The sequence below is a fragment of the Aulonocara sp. 'chitande type north' Nkhata Bay genome, linkage group LG14 (genome assembly GCF_057382095.1).
Source record: "Aulonocara sp. 'chitande type north' Nkhata Bay isolate Kocher_YH1m ecotype deep benthic linkage group LG14, A_spYH_male_GT1.1, whole genome shotgun sequence".
NCBI lineage: Eukaryota > Metazoa > Chordata > Actinopteri > Cichliformes > Cichlidae > Aulonocara > Aulonocara sp. 'chitande type north' Nkhata Bay.
The window spans coordinates 7,294,779-7,319,060 of record NC_141357.1 but is presented as its reverse complement, the minus strand read 5'-3'; the positions used below and the strand labels follow the sequence as shown (position 1 = coordinate 7,319,060).

The 24,282-nt window shown below is 42.4% G+C and overlaps 2 protein-coding genes across 6 annotated transcripts in view; one reads left to right on the top strand and one right to left on the bottom strand.

Annotated features, from left to right (window-relative positions):
* The first annotated feature begins 3,441 nt into the window (after positions 1-3,441).
* Positions 3,442-12,696, top strand: hspb12 (heat shock protein, alpha-crystallin-related, b12). Its single transcript, XM_086260749.1, has 3 exons — positions 3,442-3,840; positions 8,491-8,651; positions 11,992-12,696. The coding sequence occupies exons 1-3, from the start codon at positions 3,594-3,596 to the stop codon at positions 12,181-12,183; spliced, it is 600 nt and encodes a 199-aa protein (XP_086116875.1). The 5' UTR covers positions 3,442-3,593; the 3' UTR covers positions 12,184-12,696.
* Positions 12,697-15,918: 3,222 nt separating this feature from the next.
* The window catches only part of LOC147313991 (chloride channel protein 2-like), a 190,858-nt gene continuing 182,494 nt past the window's right edge, over positions 15,919-24,282 (bottom strand). For all 5 annotated transcript variants that reach the window (XM_086260743.1, XM_086260747.1, XM_086260744.1 and 2 more), the window contains one exon: positions 15,919-20,282. In XM_086260743.1, the coding sequence (XP_086116869.1) occupies positions 20,088-20,282 (195 nt within the window). In that variant the 3' untranslated portion in view covers positions 15,919-20,087. The remainder of the gene's footprint in view (positions 20,283-24,282) is intronic.

Below are 24,282 nucleotides of genomic sequence, written 5' to 3'. Positions count from 1 at the left end.
AGTCATTTGGCTCTACATATCTGTGTGAGCAGATTTTCTCTCACATGAAGAGTGTCCTCAGGCAGCCGTCTGAATGCTGGACACTCGGAGACCTGTGTCTCTGAGTGGGAGAGGATAGATCACATTAACATGTGTATCACTGTATTAACAAACATGCCATATTGGCCCAGTTTATTTTTCATATCATTGTTGCGAGAAGACCATAAATAGCATTTTTGCATTTTCTGTTGTATTTCATTTGCTGTTCTTGTTATGGATAAAAAGTGTCTTTTTTTGTTTCAAAATAGCTGATAACAATTCACTGATAGCTGCCAACATATGTGAACAAATATAATTCTATAAAGTTGTTCTATATAGTGCGTAACTGTTAATATAGAGCGTTATTACATTTATTGCTAATACAATCATATGGCACATTGACTGCTGAGGAAATTTGAGATGGCACTCATCATCAGAAAGGCTGCCTACCCCTGGTGTAAACTGTGATGTTTGCACAGCCCAGTAATCGTTACGTTGCATTGCAACAAAAATCTGCCCTAATTCTGCTGAATGTTTGGTCTTTTCCTGTTAGGATTGGGACAAGCTGTGGTGGAGCTGTTTTTCTTGTCTTTGTGCTTTCCGGTGGACATGTGGGCGGACTCCTGCCTAACCACCAATCACATTTCCTCAGGCTGGCTGTTACACACCTGCAGTCTGTTATCATTATCAAAACTGTGTACTTAAGGGTCAGTATTGTGCCAGAAAAAGATTTCTGTTCTCTTTTTTTTTTTCTTTGTCTTTTACGTGTAATATCTTTGTTTATTTTGGTAAATGTACCTATTCTGCAAGTGTCATTATGACTCAGTGTTATTGTAGCTACATTATATTCAATCCAGTCCTTTGAGACTTTATAGCTGGATAAATAAAGGTTATATAAAAGTCATTTTGCCACAAACTGATTGCAGCTTCTGCCTTGTGACAGGAATGTTGTTTGTGGCTCAAAAATACTTTTTATGATTCATGAGAGACATATTTGACATACGTATCACAGACTATAGGCCAACAAGTTATCTACAGCAGTTTAAATCATTTTTTGGCTCTGGCTGTGGCGATGTCTTGTTTTTGTAAATACTCTGTCCTCTGCTTTGGCATTTGCCTGGTTTAGCTGTTTCCCCCATCAAGACAAAGTGGATATCAGTACTTACCTGCCAACCCACTCTCCACCGCTCACCACATGACTCACAGAAGTCAGAATGCCTGCCTCAGCCTTTAACAGTCACCTCTTAAGTAAGAATGCTCTTCAGTCACACTCTGAGCCTGCCAGTCACTGCTAATCATCATTAATTTACTTCACTTAATGTACAGAATTCACCTGCATGCATGCTCCTACTGCACATTCACCTAATGTATATATTATATTTCATGTTCTTCCTCCCCCCTCCCCCCTTTTGCACCAGTCGAGGAGCGTGTCAGGTTTCATTTCACTGTGTGTTATACTTGTATAACTATGCATGTGACAAATAAAGAACCTTGAACCTAAAACTCTCTCTCCTCTTCCAGATTCCAGCAGTCCGCCGCCCTTTGCTATTAAACGTCTTCACTGTACATATACCAGCTCCATTTGTTTAAATAAACCATTTAAGCTTAACGTCAGTTGTTTGGGTCTGCTTTCTGGGTCCAGCCATTACCAGCCTGTGACATCTGCAGTAATCTCTCTCTGTGTATAGAAATCTTTGCTCCTGCAGCGATATACCACGGACCAGCCTGACTGCACATTTGTGCCTCCAAACCACCTGCACTGTGTGCGTGCCAAGTTACAGAAAGTGCGAGCACAAGTCACACTGGAAAGACACCAACACACACGCCATGATTGTAGCAAGTGTCAGATCAATTTCTTCTTTTAGTGCGTGTGCTCATTCTCGAGAAAGCCAAGCTTAAACTGTGTGTGTCTGTTTTTTCAAACCCACCAGGTAGGAACACAAAGTGAGTGTGCTTGAAGGCATTAGTACCAAAGTCTGATGGCTGGAAAGCATGTAGTTCCATGGAACAATTAATTCATCAGTGAAATATGAAATATTTCAGTCTGGACCAATAGAGGGCCAGACAGTCCCATCCTTGCCTGTTGCTTTTTGTTAGGCGTGATATTTGAACGTAATTGATGATTTTAAACATGTTTCCAGCCGAATTTGAAAAATTTCTACAGTTTAAGATTTAATTTACAGCAGCTGCTATTTCTAGCCTTTTACCTCATTAACACCAGTTGACCATTTTTATCCCATCATCCATGTTGCAGCTAAGATACACCATCTGTTAGAGGTCAGCAGAGACTCTATGTTCTGGCTCCAGAGACCATAATGTGCCACAAGAGACTAAAACTATTCCCAGTGGAGACAGTGGACCGCTGTGGGGGTGGAGCAGGACAGATGAACCCCTCTACCGCTGAGTGTGAGATGCTGAAAGACACACGACTGAGTTTCTACATTTTTCAATGTTTGTCCATTTTGTGTGTTTTGTGCATTTTTAGCTCATATAATTAAGATGTTTGAAAAGCTCTGAAAAGCCTCTTTAAAAGAAAAACAGAGGATTTATTAATGCATAATATTTTATACAAGGACGGATACAAGTGTTTCACCTGAGAGCACAAATTGGGACTGTCATGTTGATGTATGCTGCTTGTATTAACTGGATTGTTTCAGGTTTATAGGTTGTACATGATTGTGTCCCTGCTCCGACTGAGGCTGGTGTTAGCCCGAAGGGCAAAATGACATGCTGCTGAATGTCATTTTTCACATCCTCGGATGAAAAATGCACAAACAAACATACCATAAAACATATTAATGTGACGCTCTTGAATGTCATTGTTGATGTGTGGCACTGTTTAGAGGGCGACTGTATCATCAGAAGGCAAATGTCATTACAATTAAAGCTTTTAGAGGGGGAATGGAAAAGGTCAACAGGGCCTGCATTTACACTGGCTCTTCTGGAGGGAAAAAGGTAAAAAACAACAACCTTTAACTTTTGTTCTGAAATGTGTTATCTGGGGAAAACACTCTCCGTTACACATCTTAAAATATCTTTTATTCCATTAGCAGTTTAGAAGGATTTCAATGGCCAATTTGTTCATGCGTTATTGATAAAGTGCTTGCATCACGTGTGGGGTCAGTGCTATTTCTGACTACATGCCAGAAGCATCTCCAAGAGGTCCTCTTTACTTATCTCTGCCCTGTGTGTGTGTGTGTGTGTGTGTGTGTGCGTGCGTGCGTGCGTGCGTGCGTGCGTGCATGTGTGTGTGTGTGTGTGAATAAGAAAGGGTCTCTACTCCTTATCAGTTTGTCCGTTACATTCTTGGCCCCAGTGGTGAAACAAAATGCCATTTATGGCCACAGGAGAGATACAGTACAGTAAAGTCCACAGTGTGCTCCACTGACCCACAATGCACCAGTGCTTTATAAAAGCCCACAGCAAGGACCTCTGGCTGGAGAGTAGCTTTGGTTGCCCACTGCTTCTGCTGTATTTTGTCAGTAGAGCCTTGTATTTGAAACACAATCTTGTTTTCTGAAGCCTGGTTGCTCGAAGAGTCAGACTGTGTTTTGGCACTGTGCGTGTCCCTCAATATGGCATCGCTGACATCTTCAAGCCGCAGAGCTTCCTCATCGTACCGCTCGTCAGCACGCTACAGCACGTCTAGCTCTTACTGCACAGAGGGGTCTCTGGGTGGATCATCTGATTCACTGGAAACAATTCTTGAGCCTTTTCTCGACTACGCCGATCATTCCAGTCTGTTTGGAGAGGAAGGCCCTGGAGGACCAAACTGTCTGGCCCCATTCAGAAGGCACAGCAGACCCTTCTATGGGCATGATGGTAAGGAACTCTTGTGTCAGTATAGGTTAATATATGCTACATCTGCATTTTTCTGGGTTTCTTCACACAGGGCTTTTCTTTTCTAAATTTAAAATTAAAACACTTTTTTCAACATCTTCTTACCTAATATTCGAATAAGGAAGCTATAAACACTTAGTTAGCCAAAAATACTGCACAAAAGATAATACTTTTTCTTAAACATAGTATAACTGTATTGAACATGCCCAGAAATGAACAACTGAGCTTATAAACTCATCAGAAAAGTGTTCATAGCGGTCAAGTCAAAAAGCTATTTTTCCACAGACTTCTAGGACTGGAGGTGTTTTTGCAACCACAGCTTTTGCCATCTGGTGGCCTTTCGCAGAGAATGCAGGTTTAAGGCACTTGCTTGGTTTTTCTGACCCAGAAGCTACATCCATGATTTATATGTCTATGTTTGCATCCCTGTGCAGTTACAACAGTGAGGAACAACTCTATAGCTCAGAGCACTGGAAGTCATTAATTACCTCAGGAGTTAGTCATGCCAACCTATAGCTAGCTAAACTTTTACAATGTTTTTGGCCACAAAATACTGCAAAAAGAAAATGTTCCTGTGTAATTTTGTGCATTTTTGAACATGAAATATTGCAAATTTTGCTATTCAGTCAATACCAAGGGCCAGTAGTGCTGATACCAGTAGGTTACCGATACTTTTAACCTATAAGATCAGGGGAAAGCTAAGTGCTATGATTTATCAGATTAATCGTCGTTAAATTGCAAATTCTGAACACTTCTAATTACCACATTGTGATTTTTACTTTCCACAGTAATTAGCTAATACAACAAAACACATCTTTCAGCTTTTCATGTATTTTGAAGCTGTTTGTTTGGAGAGCTGGAATGTAAATGTGCTTGTCTCTAATGCATTTTGGGTCAGCTTCTGTTGTTAGAGGATAGAAATAAAGTATGGATCCTATCACACCAGTATCGATATGATGCCAATGTTTGTATCGATACTATCAATATTTGGATTGATCTACAACTGGCGCACATAAAGACACAGAAATGCATAACTTACACATTTGTGCTTCTGTTTTTAGTTTCATAAAGACATAAAAACATGTATTTTTATTTTTTGTGATCCTTCAGCAAGAACAAAAATCACAAGCCTGAAGACCTGCTATGGTTTGAGTCACTGTTCAGTGAAGGGGCTTAGCAAAGGGTCAGCAGCCAATAAAAAATTATTGATCAAAAGGTCCTAGGGTTTGTGTATTCTTTGATCTGATCGATGTGATTTAATTTGCTGTTATTATGTGTGACAAAAGTGCACAAAAAAGGTCATCTTAGCTCCACATTAGCTGTTTTCGAGCAGCTGCTCACGAGTACCGTGATGGTAAGTCGTAGCTCTTTTCTTTATTTTGCACATAAGCAGGAAAAGAGGTCTTAGTAATCCATGTTACTGTTCTAGGTTAAATGAATAAAAAAGACCTGAAAAACAGCAACCAGCCTTAGCTGTGAGAGTGCACATGGCTCCAGACATCGTCTGCCAGACAACATAAAGAAGTAACTCTGAGTGGTCAATAAGGCTGGAAAAAAGCTGTATAAATGCAGTGCATTTAATAGCAAGGTGAAAATTATTACAGCAAAGGTGGAGTGCAGATATAGACTTATCATGACGTGTTAAATGAGTTACGCTGCACAGGGCACAGAACTGTAATGACCAGAAATAATAAAAGGTTTATGATCCCACAGGCAGATTAAAGCAAAATCAATAACCGGACTAAAAATTTTATTTCACTGAATAGGAATATTTTCAGTTTCTCATGAGCTACCTGAGAACTGATGGAGACTGAAGGTGGAAATAAAATGAAAGCAATTCTTGCCCTGTTGTGTCTCTTCTTTACCAAAACATTGTTTATTTCTGACTAGCAGTAAAACACACTGACGGCCCAGACTGACCCTTCAGTCTGTCCCTGTCGGACGTCCACGGGCCTCTAAGTGCACAGGTTGTGGTTTAAAATCTGGAAACAACCCAAACAACTGAGACTCAGGACTCGTTCAGTGTCAAACTAATAGATGAGGCACATTGAAATGCACAGTAGTAAATTAACTACTAATTTGTGTTTACTGTGCATTTTTGTTTTAAAAATACAAGATTGAATTAAATGACTTCATTTAACATTTTTTCTAATTTCATAATGACAGTGCCTCTCAAGGAAGCTTAACAGTTACTCTCAGTCTCATGTTAGAAACGAACTAGTGCCATAAGTAATTCCGAATAATCCAGTCTGTGGACTTTGTAAATAAACACAGTGCACTGACTCAATAACATCTTATTAAATTAGGCTAAAAACATAGACTGTATACGGAAAATGGAGGCACCATTGGTTGTTAACTCTGCACTTTGAAGGCCCTGGTTCAGCTTCATGATAATCACCATCTTGTTTTTCAGGAGCCAACAGTTCTTCTATTTAGAGGAGAGATGGAAGTGCTATGTTATGCATTAGCTAGCTTGCTAGCTTTGCACCTTGCTTACAGAACTATGTTAAGAATAGACATATTATTTGTATGCCTTTTTTATCCATCCATCCATTCGCTTATCCTTTTCAGGGTCGCGGGCAGTGTTGGTCAAGTTACTTGAAAAAAGTAATCAGTAACTAATTACCGATTACTTCCCCAAAAAAGTAATCCGGTTACTTTACTGATAACTTATTTACAAAAGTAATTAATTACTTAGTTACTTAGTTACTTTTTAAAAACACGATTTACAACCTGAATAGGTGATAAAGCGATAGATCTTTCAGCCCAATTCTACTTTTTCTGCATAATCCATCATACAAAATGTAATCAAATCAAAAGTCTCTTTTTAAAACTTGCTTTATTAGTTTTAATCTTTTAACTTTATGCATCAAGCAAAAATTTAATTATATGCAACATTCTCTGACTGGAAGAAATTTGTTTAATATTTAAACCTATTTTTTGCACATTCCAGCACATAAAATATTTTTTTTTGTGTTTACACTCAGTCTTTCAAATAGATGCAAGTAAAACACAGCAGAAAATAAATAACATCAAAGACTAGCGGTCCTGTTGCTCTATTTTCACCTGTAAAGTAGGAGTAGCGTAGGCAGAGGTTTGCCCTGGTGCAGGTGTGCCGCGGCGGTCAGTTGAAGAATCCGCGAGTTTCTCAGCGCACTCGGTGCTTGCGTGGAAGTTTACGGGTTTTTTCCTTGTAAAGAGAAGTTTTCTTCCCACGCACAACGGACGCTAATGTTTTTGTCACTTTTTATGGAATTAAACTCAAAATAAGGTCAGTACTTCCACGCTTTAAACGCTGCACGCTCATACTCTCTCCTGCATTCGATATATGATCCACTGTTGATCTGCACACAGCTGTTGTCACGAACGTCGCGCTCGCTTACGTCACTGTCATGAGACATTCTGGCAAAAAAAAATCACGGTTTTAGTAACGCAGTAACGCAGCGTTCCTACGGGAAAGTAACGGTAATCTAATTACCGTTTTTGCAATAGTAATCCCTTACTTTACTCGTTACCTGAAAAAAGTAATCAGATTACAGTAACGCGTTAACGCGTTACTGCCCATCTCTGGTCGCGGGGGGCGCTGGAGCCTATCCCAGTTTTCATAGGGCGAAAGGCGGGGTACACCCTGAACAGGTCGCCAGTCTGTCGCAGGGCCAACACACAGGGATAGACAACCATTCGCGCTCACATTCAATCCCGCATTCACACCTATGGGCAATTTGGATTAACCAATTAACCTATCCCCACTAACTGCATGTCTTTGGGAGGAAGCCGGAGTACCCGGAGGGAACCCACACAAACACGGGGAGAGCATGCAAACTCCACACAGCCTGATGGTGGAATTGAACTCAGGACCTTTTTTGCTGTGCAGCAACAGTGCTAACCACCGTGCTGCCTTTTTTATATTCAATATTATTGAAATATGCTACTGAAGACACAAACACAGAAAACAAAGTCAAGATGTCAATTTCAGTGACACTACTTAGTAATGAAAACTTTGAAGGGTTAACAAAGTCCTAAAAAAGTTAAAAAGAAGAAAAAAAGAAGAAAGAAGAAAAAAAAGATTCAAAACAGTTAAAAAATGTTCATGAAGGTTCAAACTATCTATGAGGGCCAAGATTGTTTTAAAAATTCTATAAATCCACTTTTAATACTATTGTGCTATCTCTTTGTGGGTGTCCATTGCAATTGACCCACTTTGGGACTCAGCCTCAAGAGGCTATTAGAGGCCTACTGGTGGTGGTCAGAGGGCCCGGTGGCGCCAGTGTCCAACAGCCTCGCCTCTGTCAGTGCGCCCCAGGGCGGCTGTGGCTATACTGTAGCTTGCCATCACCAGTGTGTGAATGTGTGCGTGAATGGGTGGATGATTGTGTATTGTGTAAAGCGCTTTGGGGTCCTTAGGGACTAGTAAGGCGCTATACAAATACAGACCATAACTGCAATCTGGAGCTGACTTTATTTTTTAGACACAACACAATATTTTCAGCAAAAACAAATGTCTTACAAATATAAATGTTTCATAACGTTAACATGTTGATGGACTTTTCTACATTTTGTCTGTGATACATTTCCGTGAGCATTAACTATATTGCTTTATACGGTTGTAATGTTTGTGCATTTATTCTGCAGCTCCTGTGGGGGGCGCTGCAACAGTTGGACAGACCAGCACAGGTGGTGTAGTGAGGTGTCTGGGAGACAGCTACTACATGTCAGCTGATGTCAGCCAGTTTGAGCCACATGACGTAGTGGTGCTGGCCTACAACCAACACGTGGTCATCCACGCCCAGAAGGTGTGTAAGTGTATGTGCGTTTTGGGATTTCTGAATGAGTGAGGGGGAATTAGCAGGGTATTTGTGAACTCTTGTAGCATGCAAATGTGCATGAGCGCACTCGTGGGCCTGCTGGGATGCATCACTCATGTCTGGGTAAAGCTGTTATTGTTACAAAATCACTGCAAACAAATCAGCTGCTGCCATGAATTATCATTAATCATGTCCAATGTTTTGTTTGTTGATCACAAAGTATGACATCTGCCATTTGAATCACTGATTAATATTTTGAATTTTTTAACTATTATGAATGCTTTCTAATTTCCATGAGTGACTCCAATAATTTGGGATTATCGTGAGTTTCTGAAAACAAATACAATAACATATTCTTCCATTCTGACTTAGTCAGAAAGCCCTCATCATAATTTACAAATGTCAATGTTAGGAGTCAGACAGGGTGAAGAGATCATATGACTTTCAACCATAAGACAAGAATAAGTTCTGCTGGGACCATTTTTCTTGCACTTTACCTTTAATGACACTGTTCGGTTAGATTTATGCATTAAGTCAGACTTTATATTATGCAGATAGGTTTAGGTACTAATTGGTTATGATTAGGGACAAAAAAATAAATAAATCATACACACTTCCTTATACAGAAACATTTTCTTAACATTTCCTTGCCAGACGTATAACAGCTCGATGATTACCATGAGAATAATGAACCAGCATAGCACTTTAACCAGGGGACTCCAGGCATCTATTTCAGCTGTTGATACTTCAACTGAACTCAGAGAACCTGGTCTCAGGAAGAAATTCTAAACTTTGTGTTGTTGCTTCCATTGAACAAGTATAGGTGAATTAATGGTGAAAGGCAGCTGTTTGGTCTTGAGGATTTGACAGGGATTATTCCTTCTAGTGGAAGTATTCCCTGTAGTTATGTTTCCATGGCTGTATAAGGTGGAACATGTAGCACACTCTCAAAAAAGATGAGCTGATGATAGTCAAACATGGCAGGGATGACAGGGATAGTTAAGTAAATAGAGTGGTCGCCCAATAATCGGAAGATCAGGGGATTGAATCCACCGAACGGCTACTACACTCAACAAAAATATAAACGCAACACCTTTGTTACTGCTCCCATTCCCCATGGGATGGACGTAGAGACCTAAAATTCATTCCAGATACACAATATAACCATCCCTCCCAAACAGTGGTCACAAATCAGTCCAAATGTGTGGTAGTGGGCACATCTGCTATATTGAGATAATCCATCCCACCTCACAGGTGTGCCACATCAGGAAGCTGATCTGACATCATGAGTAGTGCACAGGTGTACCTCAGACTGCCCACAACAAAAGGCCACCCTGGAATGTGCAGTTTTTTGCGCTATTGGGGGTCTGGGGACCCAGAACCGGTCAGTATCTGGTGTGACCACCATTTGCCTCATGCAGTGCAACACATCGTCGCATGGAGTCTATCAGATTGTCAATTGTGGCCTGTGGAATGTTGGTCCACTCCACTTCAATGGCTGTGCGAGGTTGTTGGATATTCGTGGGAACTGGTACACGCTGTCGTATACGCCGGTCAAGCACATCCCGAACATGCTCAATGGGTGACATGTCCGGTGAGTATGCTGGCCATGCAAGAACTGGGACATTCTCAGCTGCCATCTGCCCTGAACAATGTGAACCATGATTCATCCGTGAAGCGCACACCTCTCCAACGTGCCAGACGCCATCGAATGTGAGCATTTGCCCACACAAGTCTGTTACGGCGACGAGCTGGAGTCAGGTCAAGACCCCGATGAGGACGACGGGCATGCAGTTGAGCGTCCCTGAGACGGTTTCTGACAGTTTGTGCAGAAATTGTTTGGTTGTGCAAACCAATTGTTCCAGCAGCTGTCTGGGTGGCTGGTCTCAGACGATCTTGGAGGTGAACCTGCTGGATGTGGAGGTCCTGGGCTGGTGTGGTTACACGAGGTCTGCGGTTATGAGGCCGGTTGGATGTGCTGCCATATTCTCTGAAACGCCTGTGGAGACGGCTTATGGTTGAGAAATGAACATTCAATGCACGGGCGACAGATCTGGTTGACATTCCTGCTGTCAGCATGCCAATTGCACGCTCCCTCATTGCTTGTGGCATCTGTGGCATTTTGCTGTGAGACAAAACTGCACATTCCAGGGTGGCCTTTTGTTGTGGGCAGTCTGAGGTACACCTGTGCACTACTCATGATGTCAGATCAGCATCCTGATGTGGCACACCTGTGAGGTGGGATGGATTATCTCAATATAGCAGATGTGCCCAATACCACACATTTGGACTGATTTGTGACCACTGTTTGGGAGGGATGGTTATATTGTGTATCTGGAATGAATTTTAGGTCTCTACGTCCATCCCATGGGGAATGGGAGCAGTAACAAAGGTGTTGCGTTTATATTTTTGTTGAGTGTATGAGGTTCCCCTGAGCAAGGTATCATCTCATTTATAAAAGTATTATGGTTAAAGGCACAATAGAAAAAAAATCACATATGTAACACGTAAAAGATGTTAATCTTGATTTGGTGCTCTCTTGGTGGTATAGGCTGTAAAAGTGGGGAGTTAATACTTTGTTGTCTGACTGTGGGAGTGCAGAGATGCACCTAGACCAACAAAGCTTGGCCGTTCCATCTGTGTCTCACCATCAGTGCTACATTAAATCACACGAGGGATCATAAGCAGACATAAAATAATTTCTTAAGCCAGAAAAAAGATTGTGAAAAAACAGAATTTATCATAATAAAACATGTTTATGAGAAGACAGCATCTTCTCGTAAATCAAAAATGACTGACCGTTGTATAGTAAAATTATCTGGGCCGCTGTCATATCCATCACATCGGACTCGGATGTGGTCTGTTGAGCTGCAGAAAAGCTGGAGCTTGGTGCCTTTGCAGCTTTCTCGCTCTCCGCCTCCCCTCACAGTTTGATGTTAATCATTTTTAAAAGGTGAGAGAGCAGAAGGAGAAGTGGGAAGAGCCTTCGCTGCAGTCCAGGAAAATCATTTTAACAGGGTTAAGAAGGCAAATTGGCAAAAATCCACAAGCGTTCAACCTGCCTCGAAGCCCTATAACAGTGAAAAAGCATCTTCAGAGAGCAGCAGTCAGTGCTCATTTTCCTCTGCCTCTGTTTCCCCCCGCTTGTTCTTCACCAGCTGAGCAGTGCAGCACTCCTTGCCTCCATCTCTTTCACTGCTTCTCACCTTCTTTTTGCACCCCAGCACCTTCCCTGGCCTTTTTGCTCTTCTCACTTTTCTGTGCCCTTTCTTCCTTTTCATTCCCAGCTGGTCAATCCCTTGTTTGACTTTTCATCTCCATCCTTCAGGTTTTGGATGATGGCAGCATCAGTGACACGTTCACCCATAAGTCCCTGTTCCCTGAGGATATGGACCCCCTGTCAGTCAGTGGGACCCTTAACCCTGACGGTACCCTGGTGGTGAGTGTTCGCCGGAAATCAGCACTCACTGGGAAGGAGCACCTGGGTATCCCAGTCTACAACACTGGGGCTGACCTCTGACCTGTGCGCACATAGTGTGTCTCGTGGTTTCTCCCATAGTTTTAAATGATCTTTTATAACTTTATAGTGTTGTTTATAGCTTATGCAAATTGTGTGGCCATGTGCACTGAATATTTATATAAATGAGTAACTAATTAATCATTATTTATAGTATAAGCACAACGTGGCACCACCACTTCCTCTTTTCGCTTGCAATCACATCATTTGCTTCCAGTAAATCTCTCGCTGTCTCAACCCCTCTACCAGGATGATCAAGCTAAACACTCCACAATGCATTAACAATCCCACAAATGTATCAGGCAGATTATTAAGTTCATGTTAACATCATGTTTTCTTACATTACTTTCCAAACAAAAGTCTCCAAACCCTTCAGGAACGTTCAGGTGCTGCAGGAACTAAAAGCCCAGGGAAGCCCATTGTTATCAGGCGTGTGGTAATTAGTCAAATAAAGCAACTCTTGTTTTCCCAGTGTTGTTTTTAATCACAAAAACCAGAAAAAAAAACAAAGCAAAACTGGATGATATAAAATGTAAAGCTCATCTTTGTGTTGTTTTGCTGAAGCGCAGTGAATAGACACGCTGCTAATAGCAGCGGAGGATGATGGGACAGTACTTTCCGAGCTGCACCATCATCTGGCTCACATGTGTCTGACAGAGCACTCAGCTCCTCTCTTTGATCAGTCCAGCTGTGCACCTTTTGTATTTTTACACTTCAACTCAGTTTCATAGGCATCACTGAGGCGTGTACTGATCTCATAATGCTTCCAAAACACATGTGACCTCCAGCTCAATGCTGAGGCCCTCTGTATCCTGTCAAAACGAAGACGGGGGACTGTGCTGCTATTCTGCTAAACCTGCTGGTTTTACTCTGCAGATTTATTTCTCCTGAACAATTTTTTGCAGTAAAAGATGACAGATTTATTGAATTATTATTTGCTGATGTAAAGTTTCAAACTTGTTTGAAGGTGTTTGTTCTAAAAATGTTGTAAACTGTTCAAAACCTTCATGGTTGACTTCAGGAATCCTTGTTTTTAGACGATTCAACTAATCTGTGTTTCCATGTTAATTGAGTAAATTAAACGTATTCTGTTTAACTAAAGCAGATCTTTGTTGTCCAATTTGTATCAAAATCGGGTCTTTTCTTAGACGTGGAATAAATATGTGTTTGTGCAAAAATGTCTAATGGTTGTTGGTTTGTCTGTCACTGATCAGAGAACAAACAGATGGTGCAGAGTGGTGCTCACTGCGTCTCCCTTCTTGACTGTAAGCAGCGTCAGCTCTCAGAACAACCTCACAGTCTCGCTCAGATTCTCTACCTGCAATCTGCACACACACGTCTTAGAAAACTTTGAGGTTACATAGATCCCCGACCCACAAACCTAACCATCACCAGCAGGTCTACTTTAATAGTTGGTCTGTTGTAGAATCTGTTTTGAAGTCAAACAAAGGGCAGGAGAACAAAACACTTAATTTACATTGAATTTTAAAAACAACATATGAACTTGTTCGTGCTCATTTAAGCTTGGTTTTCACGTCTACCACTTACTGAGTGGAATATGTGGAACTGAGAGGAACTAGAGGTAAAACATGCTTGCCAACACTCGTTACATTCACTTTTAGTACAGTGGAAGCAGTAAATGCTTCCACTGTGCTTTGGATGATATTGATAGTGATGATCCACAAAAAACATAGCATGGATGACTGCATGTCATACCATCAATGATATCAGTCAGTTTTAAAAAGTTTGGAAGTTCCCACACTGTAAAAACTTACAAGAAGACTTTTTTTGAACATCTGCCTTGTCAGCATGAATGTATGGCACTTTGCCCAAGTGCTTTTTACCCCATTCACTGGTGTTTCATCATGAAAGGAAACATTGGGTAGTTTACTTTATTCTTTCAACTCTGTCTCTCTGTTACAGCTGCAGTCAATGCATTTCAGATTATTTGGGGTTAAAAAAAATGCATGAAATGATCTCCATAAACATGCACGCATGTAAACAAGCCCAAGTCTCCCTGGAGAAGTTCTGAGTGTCAGACTTTAAACTCAGTGAGGAACAGAGCTGCAGCCTACCTAACCGATGAACTCGTTTAGCTCATTAAGCTTTTAGCACAGAACTCCCCACCCATTACAGTCCAGATGCTCCCCTCTCTTTCACACCAAAACAACACAATGAAGAAACGATGTGTGTGTGTGTGTGTGTGTGTGTGTGTGTGTGTGTGTGTGTGTGTGTGTGTGTGTGTGTGGAAGAGCAGAGTCAGAAGGCTGTTAGTTCAGTTTAGAGCTGCGGTGCTGGAACAGACTCACTTGACCCACTTTAATGTCATTGGATATGTCGTGTTTACAGTTCTACAGCAGCGGTGTTGAGAAGGAAGAACAGATCATTGGCATTTCTTTTGAGGGAGCCTTTTCACGTCCCTTATCTAAAACAGTGGAAATGGAAATGCAGCGTAGTTAAAATGCTGCAACGGACAGATCTGCTCTTATAAATGTCTACCAGGCACACAATCCTTCTTAATCTTTGTGCCCATCTCGTGTCCATCCGTGAGTGAATGCAGCAATGGTCAAAGAACACAGACTGTATATAAAAGATGGACATCACCACCTGAAACTTTGTTCTGTGCATTAAGTCCCTTCCATTGGTGGACGACCTCTCTCTCTCCTTTTTTGGTTACTAAACTTCAAAGACAGGAAGTCTCGGAGCCATAATCACAGACTGTATATAAAAGATGGACAGTCACAGCGCCACTGTGGTTACTGCAAAGCCTCATTTTGGGAGTTTTGATCTGAGCATTCTACACTGACATCTCAGCTCTTTGAAACCAGTTGCCCTTAAAGCAAAACCTGATTTAATGGCCTTCTTAACACTAATGATCATAATTTATGAATCAAAATTCTTTGTTCAATAATAGAGAACGCTAAAGTCATCAGAAAAGCGTTACTAAAGATCAAGTAAGATGAAAAGTTGTTTTTTCCACATAGATTTTCTCTTTGAAGCCACAAGATTTACCCCCTGCTGGCCATCAGAAACAATTCAGGTTTAAGGATCGTTGTCAGACCCTGAAAACTCTGTCTTTCATGTGCAGTAATTGGATTTTTATGCCAATCCCTCCTTAGAGTGACCTGTTGTGACCCTACCACAGAGAAAACAATTTTCCATGTTTTTCTGTTTAAACCAGATGCTGTCAGATTACATTAATACTGTTAATGAAATCTGTTTTTCTATAATGCTATAAGTACTAGAGCTTCAGTTCACTCTGGCTCTTGTGTTGAAGTTGCTAGTAGAGACAAACAAAAATATGTGTATTTGTTTAATTCAGAAAACCTATGTTAATATGGATTATAAAAAGTTTCTTTCTTCCACGAGAGGCTATTAATATGAAGTAGACTGTGATTGTTTGGATTTTAGAACAGAAGCGTGCATAGGACAGGAGGTGAGTGTTCTTAGAAGACCTCTCCGCTGACCAAAAGGGGTTTGGACAAAGCAGCATGAAGCCTGTAACTCTCAGAGCTTTAAAAAGATTTGGGACAGACTGAACCATATTGAACACCGTAGTGGCATCGCTGTGTGTATGCCTCCCCACTGGGAGTATTAGTCAAAGACAAAAACAACACTCCAGGTGCCTTCCAGCTGCTGCTGAAGGGAGGAAAGAGAGCAGACAGCAAAGAAGCGCAGCTGCAGAAATTAAAGAAGACAGAAAAAAGAAAGAAGTCTGCAACAAATCGCCATGTTTGTTAAAATCTCATTTATTCATCACTGATATACAAAAACAATGTTTCTTTTTTTTCGGTGCGAAAAATAGCTCTGGATCTTGTTCAGCTCGGTCTGGTTTGGCCCTCGGGGGTTTGCCGTAGTGGAGGCCTCCAGTATTTACAGTCCCTTAGGAGTGGATAAAAGATTACCCTCATCAGCTGATGGGGGATTGGGGTCTTATCAAAGCCTCTCAGACTGAAGGAGAGGACAGAGGGGCTTATAATAAAACTTTCCCAGGAGCCTGTTTTATCAGGGAAAATCTGGGGTAGGCGCTTGTATGTCAGTGGCAGCTAATGTTTAAGGTAAAGGTTTCCCAAAAACCAAATAAGGTGTAAAACCCATTTTCCTTTTAAGACCTAAAGGTGTGAACAGTTTAATATTTCAACACAGATTCTAGTGAGCTTTCATGGCAGCTTCTGGGAAACCTTTGCTTTAAACCATTATTTTGTCTCCAAAGCAAAAAGTCCATTATTCTCATGCCTAATGTTACAGCAGTCACCTTTAACCAGGCATCAACATCCACAGGTCACTGGTGAATCATGTAGGGTTAGGTTAACATCCACCTCTTTTAAAGCTTATTGCCTGTTTGAAACACCCAAATGCAAACGTTTTTTTTAGAAAACACTGTAGTGGCAATTCCTCAATGCCTCATTTGAAATGGAACTTTTTAACTTTTACTTTTTTTTAGCATGTGGCTAAAACGAAACCAAACTCAAACATAGATAAGTCCCCGGTGACTCAGTGCATGTTAAAAAGTTAACCGCTCCACAGTGGCATCATGGTACATGAACATGGAAGATTCTGGATTTTTGTGTCGGTTTCAGGATTGTTACAACCCCCTAATTCCATCGTCGCTTCATCACACAGTAGCTCCCGTGTGAGAGTAGCTTCTCTGCCTACACATACATGTTTTTACACTTTTCAGGTTTCTTTACAAAAATAAGGTTATACCGCATTCACGCCATTGATTCAAACTGGGTTACAAAGTGAGATGAACCACTGTTATTGCACAAATTGATTAACCACAAATAGATCAACCATAAAAAAAACAAAACACAAAATGAGGAGGGGAGAAAAAAGAAAAGTACTACTTGTACTCTGATTAGCACTGGCTAATAAATATGCATGTAGCTGGGCCTGGGTCCGCCTGCTAGCAAAATGAGATGAAACGCAGTGAAAATGTCGGCGGAAACAAGGAAGGCTGCGGCAGGAGCTGGAATAATGAAAATCGATGAAAAGCACAAACAAATGAAAAGAACCAAATCAGTGGATGTCGGTCACTTGTCCCCCCCCCACCCGGGTGAGCTGTAATGGGGGTGTTGGGGAAGGTTCCATGGAGATAAGTGCACTCGCATGCTCTGAAACCTCACCCACCCCACTCCCATACTGTATTTGCGTGTCTGTTTGTGTGTACAGAGCAGGTTCTCTGGTTGTGTACACGCACACACCCGCACACCCCCCCCCAAGTATCGATTGCTTATTCCCGCTGTTAAAGAAGAGGAGGCACTTGTGAAATGAACATGTCAACAGTGGACCGCATGCTTCCACATTAACGTCTCATGGCTTCGTGATTACATTTCTTCCATTTTTCTCGCCATCGGGAGTCCCCCAGTTAGTGTTATTTGCATTTTACAAAAAAAGGACAAAAAAGTCTATAATAATACAAATATATCCAACATCACGTTAAAATTTGCATTAGAAAAAAGGAAAAAAAACAAAAAGAAACTTTAACTTTAAAAATCAACATAATGCGACAAATATAAAACAAGCCCCAAATTTCCTTCCAACAAGTCATGACTGGTTAAGACATTCAATAATGATTTTATATTACAGGAATGAAATTAAATATATTAATCTTTAAGTAAAAATGTGCTAACCCAAACCCCCCCATCCTGGGTTAAAATCAGGGGCTGAATAAAGCTCGCTGGATGAGTGGAAGATGCCATCGAAGAGAACAAAAATCACAGGCACATGATGGCAAACCTCATTCACTCCATCCATATTCATTCCTGTCAAGCTTTTGACTTTTTTTGGGTTTTTTTGGTACGTTATGTTCATAGAAAACTCCCCCCCACATGCACTCTCTCTCATGCAAAGGCATGCTGCTATGTCACTGTGTGCGTTTTCAATTCATGGGGGGGTTGGGTGCAGCAAGACAAGACACGACCCGATAAACTAAAATCCATGCAACACATCGCACACAGAAGTGAACTTGGAGGGATATGTGTGTGAGTGCATTTTTAAGGCATTCAGGGCCAATTCTGCAGGAAGTAGTGTCAGTAAAAAAAAAAAAAAAGGAGCATGTCTTTAAAAGATGTGTTTGTCAGTAGTCAAAAATAAGTAACAAATATAGGGAAAAGATGGTTAGACGCTAGGCAAACCAGATCAGTGTTTTACTGTTGATGAGCAGCCGAGCCTGGAGCATTATGGCAGACATGAATTATTAAACTCAAAGTACTTTATCGTTATCTGTCATGACAGAAACCCCACTGCAGTTAAAACATTGACGCATCAGGTTTCTGGTTTAACACGAGGTGTGATCAAACTAACTCGTTTTAAAGTTCGGCAGGTCTCAAGTCAATGAACCATCTTCTTGGGCATGGTAATCTATATGAATTGAACATGGTCCAGTGGTGCCCGAGAAGATAACCTTGAAGTTGAGATCAGCCAAATTTGAATCAGGTAAGCTGACGAGTACTCGGAAGTTTCTCCAGTGGTGATGAAGTTGGTGATGGGACTGGTAAATTAACTGGAATGAATGATTAAACTAAATCTGTGAATGCTCTCTGCTGGTCACTTATAGATTTTCTTTAATGCTTTCTAATAAATAATGTTACTACTAATGTTGGTCATGGTTCCCACATGCCCGCACGTCATCATTGGGCACTCTTGCACTGTGCGCCTCACCCTGTGAACCACCCCGCCATTTATCTGTTGGGGTTATGTCTCTGATACAAACTTACATGGCACTCAAAGGCAGATTGATGAGAGAGCACAGAGCAGCTGGTTAGGTAATGACGGCTTCATTCTTTCAGCCATCCATTTGCTCCATGCTCTTCCTCCCTCCCTCACTTGCTTCCTGCCCTCTCCATCCGCCCCAACCCTCTCTAGAACACTTATTAAAAGCTATATTTAGATAAGCAGAAAACCTTGACTCGCCGAGTGCATCGCCGTTAAAATGTTGGTGTGTGTTTCTATGTGCGTGTGAAGGCTGCGGCTACAGCATGAAAGGACGTTATGAAAAGGGCTACAGGTGCCTCAGTCGCTGCCAACAGGCAAGTCTGCTTGCATAGGCTCTGCTCTCAACCTGACCATTAAGACTCGAAGTGAAGAGGTAAAGAGGGGCAATGGAAATAAGAAAACACAGAAAAGCTAAGGCATCTCTCCCCTTATGAGTCCACTACTGGACAAACTGCAGTGTAATTTATAAAGAAATGGCCAATTCCAGTCAAACCCAGACCACCTGATCATTCAGATAAATGAGGAAAACAAAGTCTAACATGTGTTCTTGAGACGTAATAATTAAAAAGAAAAAACCTGTAGGATATAGTCGTTTTACTACCTCCCTCTTCATGCGCACACCCATTGTCTCATTTCACTCACACACGCTTTCAAAAGACACATGCACACATTACAGTAGCCTTCCTTGTCACCACTGCTGAATTTCTCTACCTTAAGTGGAAGACTCATTCAAAGGATTACATCTGCAGGTTGAAACTTTGATCCCAAATCAAAAGACACACAAGCTAAACAAAGTCTGCTAAAAAAAAAAAAAAAAAAAAAAAAGAGAGAAAAAAAAAAAGAAACAATCCCTTTTCATTTTAACCCAGTCTCGGTAACCCTAATCCACACTGGCTCTGCTGTGGGTTCCCAAGGGTAAATGGAGAGCAGGGCACAGGTTTTGTTCCACTCCTCTGGTGGAGTGTCTCTCTGGGTCAGTGCAAGGCTCCTGGAGAAAGCACTGGGTGGTCCGGGAAGAACGGAAGTTAGCGGAGAAGGAGGGAGAGGAGCAGATGAGGCGAGAGATGAAGAGGAAGCTGGCCTGTTGATCCTGAGCCCTGAGGATTTTTGCATGTTTGTAGCTTTGAGTGATTAAAAACCTCAATGCTTCATCTTCCTCCTCCTCCTCTTCTTCCTCATCACCTTTTCCCTTACTGGGACTTCTCTTCGGACTCGGAGGGGGTGCTTTCGCGTGGCAGCGACATGCTCTTGTGGCGGTCCCACAGCTTGTGGAGCTCGGTGGTTTCGTTCTCGCTGCTGCTTGTGCCGCTGTCCCGGAAACTGGCCAGAGGGGGGCGCACCTTTACACCTTTCACAGTCACTGAGCCCTCAATTGCTTTACGGAGCTGGTTGAAGAAAGATAAGGTAGTTAGAATGGAAGCAGGAAGTGTGTGTGACCAGAACTTCACAGCGCAATTTAAGGCTCCCAGTTTCAACAATCTGGACAGCACTACTATACTCAATTCAACAGCAATTTTATTATTTATCAGCAGGTCATCACTATAGTCCTGTAAGGAGACTTTAGTATATCATAAAGTAAAGATCCTTAAACATTAGAGAGCCATACCAAAAGTGGCAACAGTGGGGAGAAAGAAACCTCTGGCAGCTGAGTTGAGGGAAAATCAATTTTCAAAAAACAAACAAACAAAAAAAAAGGGGAATGTCCAACTCAGTAGTACACAAACAATTTCTAAATTGTAACAGTAAGAAATATGTCAAAAGAAGCGTGCAGAATTTTATATGATTGTAGCATTAAGGAATTGTATCATACATCAAAATTCATACACCATCACCCTCATTACAAGAACTTTATATAATGTGTTGCTTTCTACTGTACCAGTACAGTAATACACTGAAAAACACATTTTTAATAATAATTTTATATCAATATATTTTAACTTTTCTATGCTAATTAAACATCCTCAATAAAAGCAAAATATATCACTTGGGTTTAAATTCTCTCTTTTTAAAAACAAAAAACAAAAAAAAAAGATTTGGAAACCTTTAAAATCCTTTAAAAAATATATCAATTTCTTTCAAGGATTACTTTGTGGGAGAATAGTGTACATTAAAGATACACTCTTTGGGTTTGGTGTTTAGGTCCCCCCTCCCTCCCACTGTTATCATTAGAATGTGCTGAATATAGCTTTAAATTTTGACCACAGTGGTCTTGCTCTACACTGCAAGATTATATCAGTACTTCTGATGGAAAGGTTGTTTCCTATTTTGGACTGAAATCTCGTTTCCAAAGTGTAATAAAGGGAAAGGCACTGTTTTTGTCCGCTAGAGTGGGATTTTCACGGCACATTCTGCACCACATCTCTGTGCGTTCATCATTTGTTTGAAGCCAGCTCACCTCCTGCAAACACTTTTCCGAGAATACGCACTTCTTTTGTGGTTCGGACTCCTTCTGACATTTCTTTGGAAGTGGAGGAACACCACAGTAATTGCTTAAAGGAGCTTCTTCGACATCTTTAAGAGTTCTAAACAAATGTCTGTCCTCCTCCAGAAAATCTTATGTACGTAAACGCGCGTTGCAACTTCTTATCTGGTGCACATTTTTTATTTTGACAGCGCATGCGCACCTGCGGACCACTTATGTGCACTCCTGATTATAATGCTTGCCACATTCACAGCAGTAATTGACAAAAATGCTTCTGCAGTCACAAATCTTCAGGAAAACATTGTATTACATAAAACCAATGATTGTCAGAGACTATTTTAGGTATTACCTGAGAGGTCTTTATCTGGTCAAACAAAATGGCACTAACAAAAAGTTGGATAAGGCAGAGAAAGAAATGGTTCTACAACTTATAATATTCATATAAATATATATATAAACACCCAGCACGCCCCTGCGGGCGGTTTATCCTTCAAGCTCGGGTCCTCTACCAGAGGCCTGGGAGCTTGAGGGTCCTGCGCAGTATCTTAGCTGTTCCCAGGACTGCGCTCTTCTGGACAGAGATCTCCGATGTTATTCCCGGGATCTGCTGGAGCCACTCGCCTAGCTTGGGAGTCACCGCACCTAGTGCTCCGATTACCACGGGGACCACCGTTACCTTCACCCTCCACATCCTCTCGAGCTCTTCTCTGAGCCCTTGGTATTTCTCCAGCTTCTCGTGTTCCTTCTTCCTGATATTGCTGTCATTCGGAACCGCTACATCGATCACTACGGCCGTCTTCTTCTGTTTGTCTACCACCACTATGTCCGGTTGGTTAGCCACCACCATTTTGTCCGTCTGTATCTGGAAGTCCCACAGGATCTTAGCTCGGTCATTCTCCACCACCCTTGGGGGCATCTCCCATTTTGACCTCGGGACTTCTAGGTTATACTCGGCACAGATGTTCCTGTACACTATGCCGGCCACTTGGTTATGGCGTTCCATGTATGCCTTGCCTGCTAGCATCTTGCACCCTGCTGTTATGTGCTGGATTGTCTCTGGGGCATCTTTACACAGCCTGCACCTGGGGTCTTGCCTGGTGTGATAGACCCCAGCCTCTATGGATCTTGTACTCAGAGCTTGTTCTTGTGCTGCCATGATTAGTGCCTCTGTGCTGTCTTTCAGTCCAGCTTTGTCCAGCCACTGGTAGGATTTCTGGATATCAGCCACCTCCTCTATCTGCCGGTGGTACATACCGTGCAGTGGCCTGTCCTTCCATGATGGTTCCTCGTCTCCCTCCTCTTTCTTGGGTTTCTGCTGCCTGAGGTATTCACTGAGCACTCGGTCAGTTGGGGCCATCTTCCCAATGTATTCTTGGATGTTCCTTGTCTCATCCTGGACTGTGGTGCTGACACTCACCAGTCCCCGGCCCCCTTCGTTCCGCTTAGCGTACAGCCTCAGGGTGCTGGACTTGGGGTGAAACCCTCCATGCATGGTCAGGAGCTTTCTTGTCTTTATGTCAGTGGCTTCTATCTCCTCCTTTGGCCAGCCTATTACCCCAGCAGGGTACCTGATCACGGGCAGGGCGTATGTGTTGATGGCCCGGATCTTGTTCTTACCATTCAGCTGACTCCTCAGGACTTGCCTGACCCTCTGCAGGTACTTGGTGGTTGCAGCCTTTCTAGCGGCCTCTTCATGGTTCCCATTTGCCTGCGGGATCCCCAGGTACTTGTAACTGTCCTCTATGTCTGCAATGTTGCCTTCTGGTAGTTCAATCCCCTCAGTTCTGACTACCTTCCCTCTCTTTGTTACCATCCGACTACACTTCTCCAGTCCGAACGACATTCCAATGTCATTGCTGTATAGCCTGGTAGTGTGGATCAGTGAATCGATGTCTCGTTCACTCTTGGCATACAGCTTGATGTCATCCATGTACAGGAGGTGGCTGACAACTGCTCCGTTCCGTAGTCGGTATCCGTAGCCAGTCTTGTTAATGATCTCACTGAGGGGGTTCAGGCCTATGCAGAACAGCAGTGGGGACAGAGCATCTCCTTGGTAGATCCCGCACTTGATGGTAACTTGTGCTATGGGCTTGGAGTTGGCCTCTAGTGTTGTACGCCACATCCCCATTGAGTTCCTGATGAAGGCTCTTAGGGTCCCATTGATCTTGTACAATTCTAGGCATTCCAGTATCCAGCTGTGGGGCATTGAGTCATAGGCCTTCTTGTAATCAATCCAGGCAGTGCACAGGTTGGTCAGTCTGGTCTTGCAGTCTCGGCTGATTGTTCTGTCTACCAGTAGCTGGTGTTTTGCACCTCTGGTGTTCTTGCCAATTCCTTTCTGTGTCCCGCTCATGTATTGACCCATGTGCCTGTTCATCTTAGCCGATATGATGCCTGACAGGAGCTTCCATGTAGTACTGAGGCAGGTTATTGGTCGGTAGTTGGAGGGGACCGGTCCCTTCTTGGGGTCCTTGGGGATCAGGACCGTCCGGCCTTCAGTTAGCCATTCCGGGTGTCTCTCGTTAACTAGCAGCTGGTTCATTTGTGCTGCCAGACGCTCGTGGAGTGCAGTCAGCTTCTTCAGCCAGTAGGCGTGAACCATGTCGGGCCCTGGTGCTGTCCAACTCTTCATACTGGAGACCCTTTCTTGGATATCTGCCACTGTGATGGTTACTGGACCCTGTTCAGGGAGGTCGCTGTGGTCTGCCCTCAGATCCACTAGCCACTGAGCATTGCCGTTATGGGTTGCATCCTTCTCCCATATGCTCTTCCAGTATTGCTCCGTCTCCAGCCTTGGTGGTGCTGTTCTCTTATTGTTCCCTTGCCACTGAGAGTACACCTTTGCTGGTTCTGTGGAGAACAGCTGGTTTATTCTCCTGCCTTCTATCTCTCTGGTGTACCTCCTCAAGCGGCTGGCCAAGGCTGTGAGTCTTTGCTTGGCAGTTTCCAAGGCCTCAGGTATG

What these genes read in the sequence shown, in the direction of transcription:
- hspb12 (XM_086260749.1), top strand. Translation starts at nt 3,594, where the DNA reads ATGGCATCGCTGACATCTTCAAGCCGCAGAGCTTCCTCATCGTACCGC. An exon ending in ACCCTTCTATGGGCATGATG is followed by an intron (nt 3,841 to 8,490) that starts GTAAGGAACTCT and finishes TTTATTCTGCAG; the next exon opens with CTCCTGTGGGGGGCGCTGCA. An exon ending in TGGTCATCCACGCCCAGAAG is followed by an intron (nt 8,652 to 11,991) that starts GTGTGTAAGTGT and finishes TCCATCCTTCAG; the next exon opens with GTTTTGGATGATGGCAGCAT.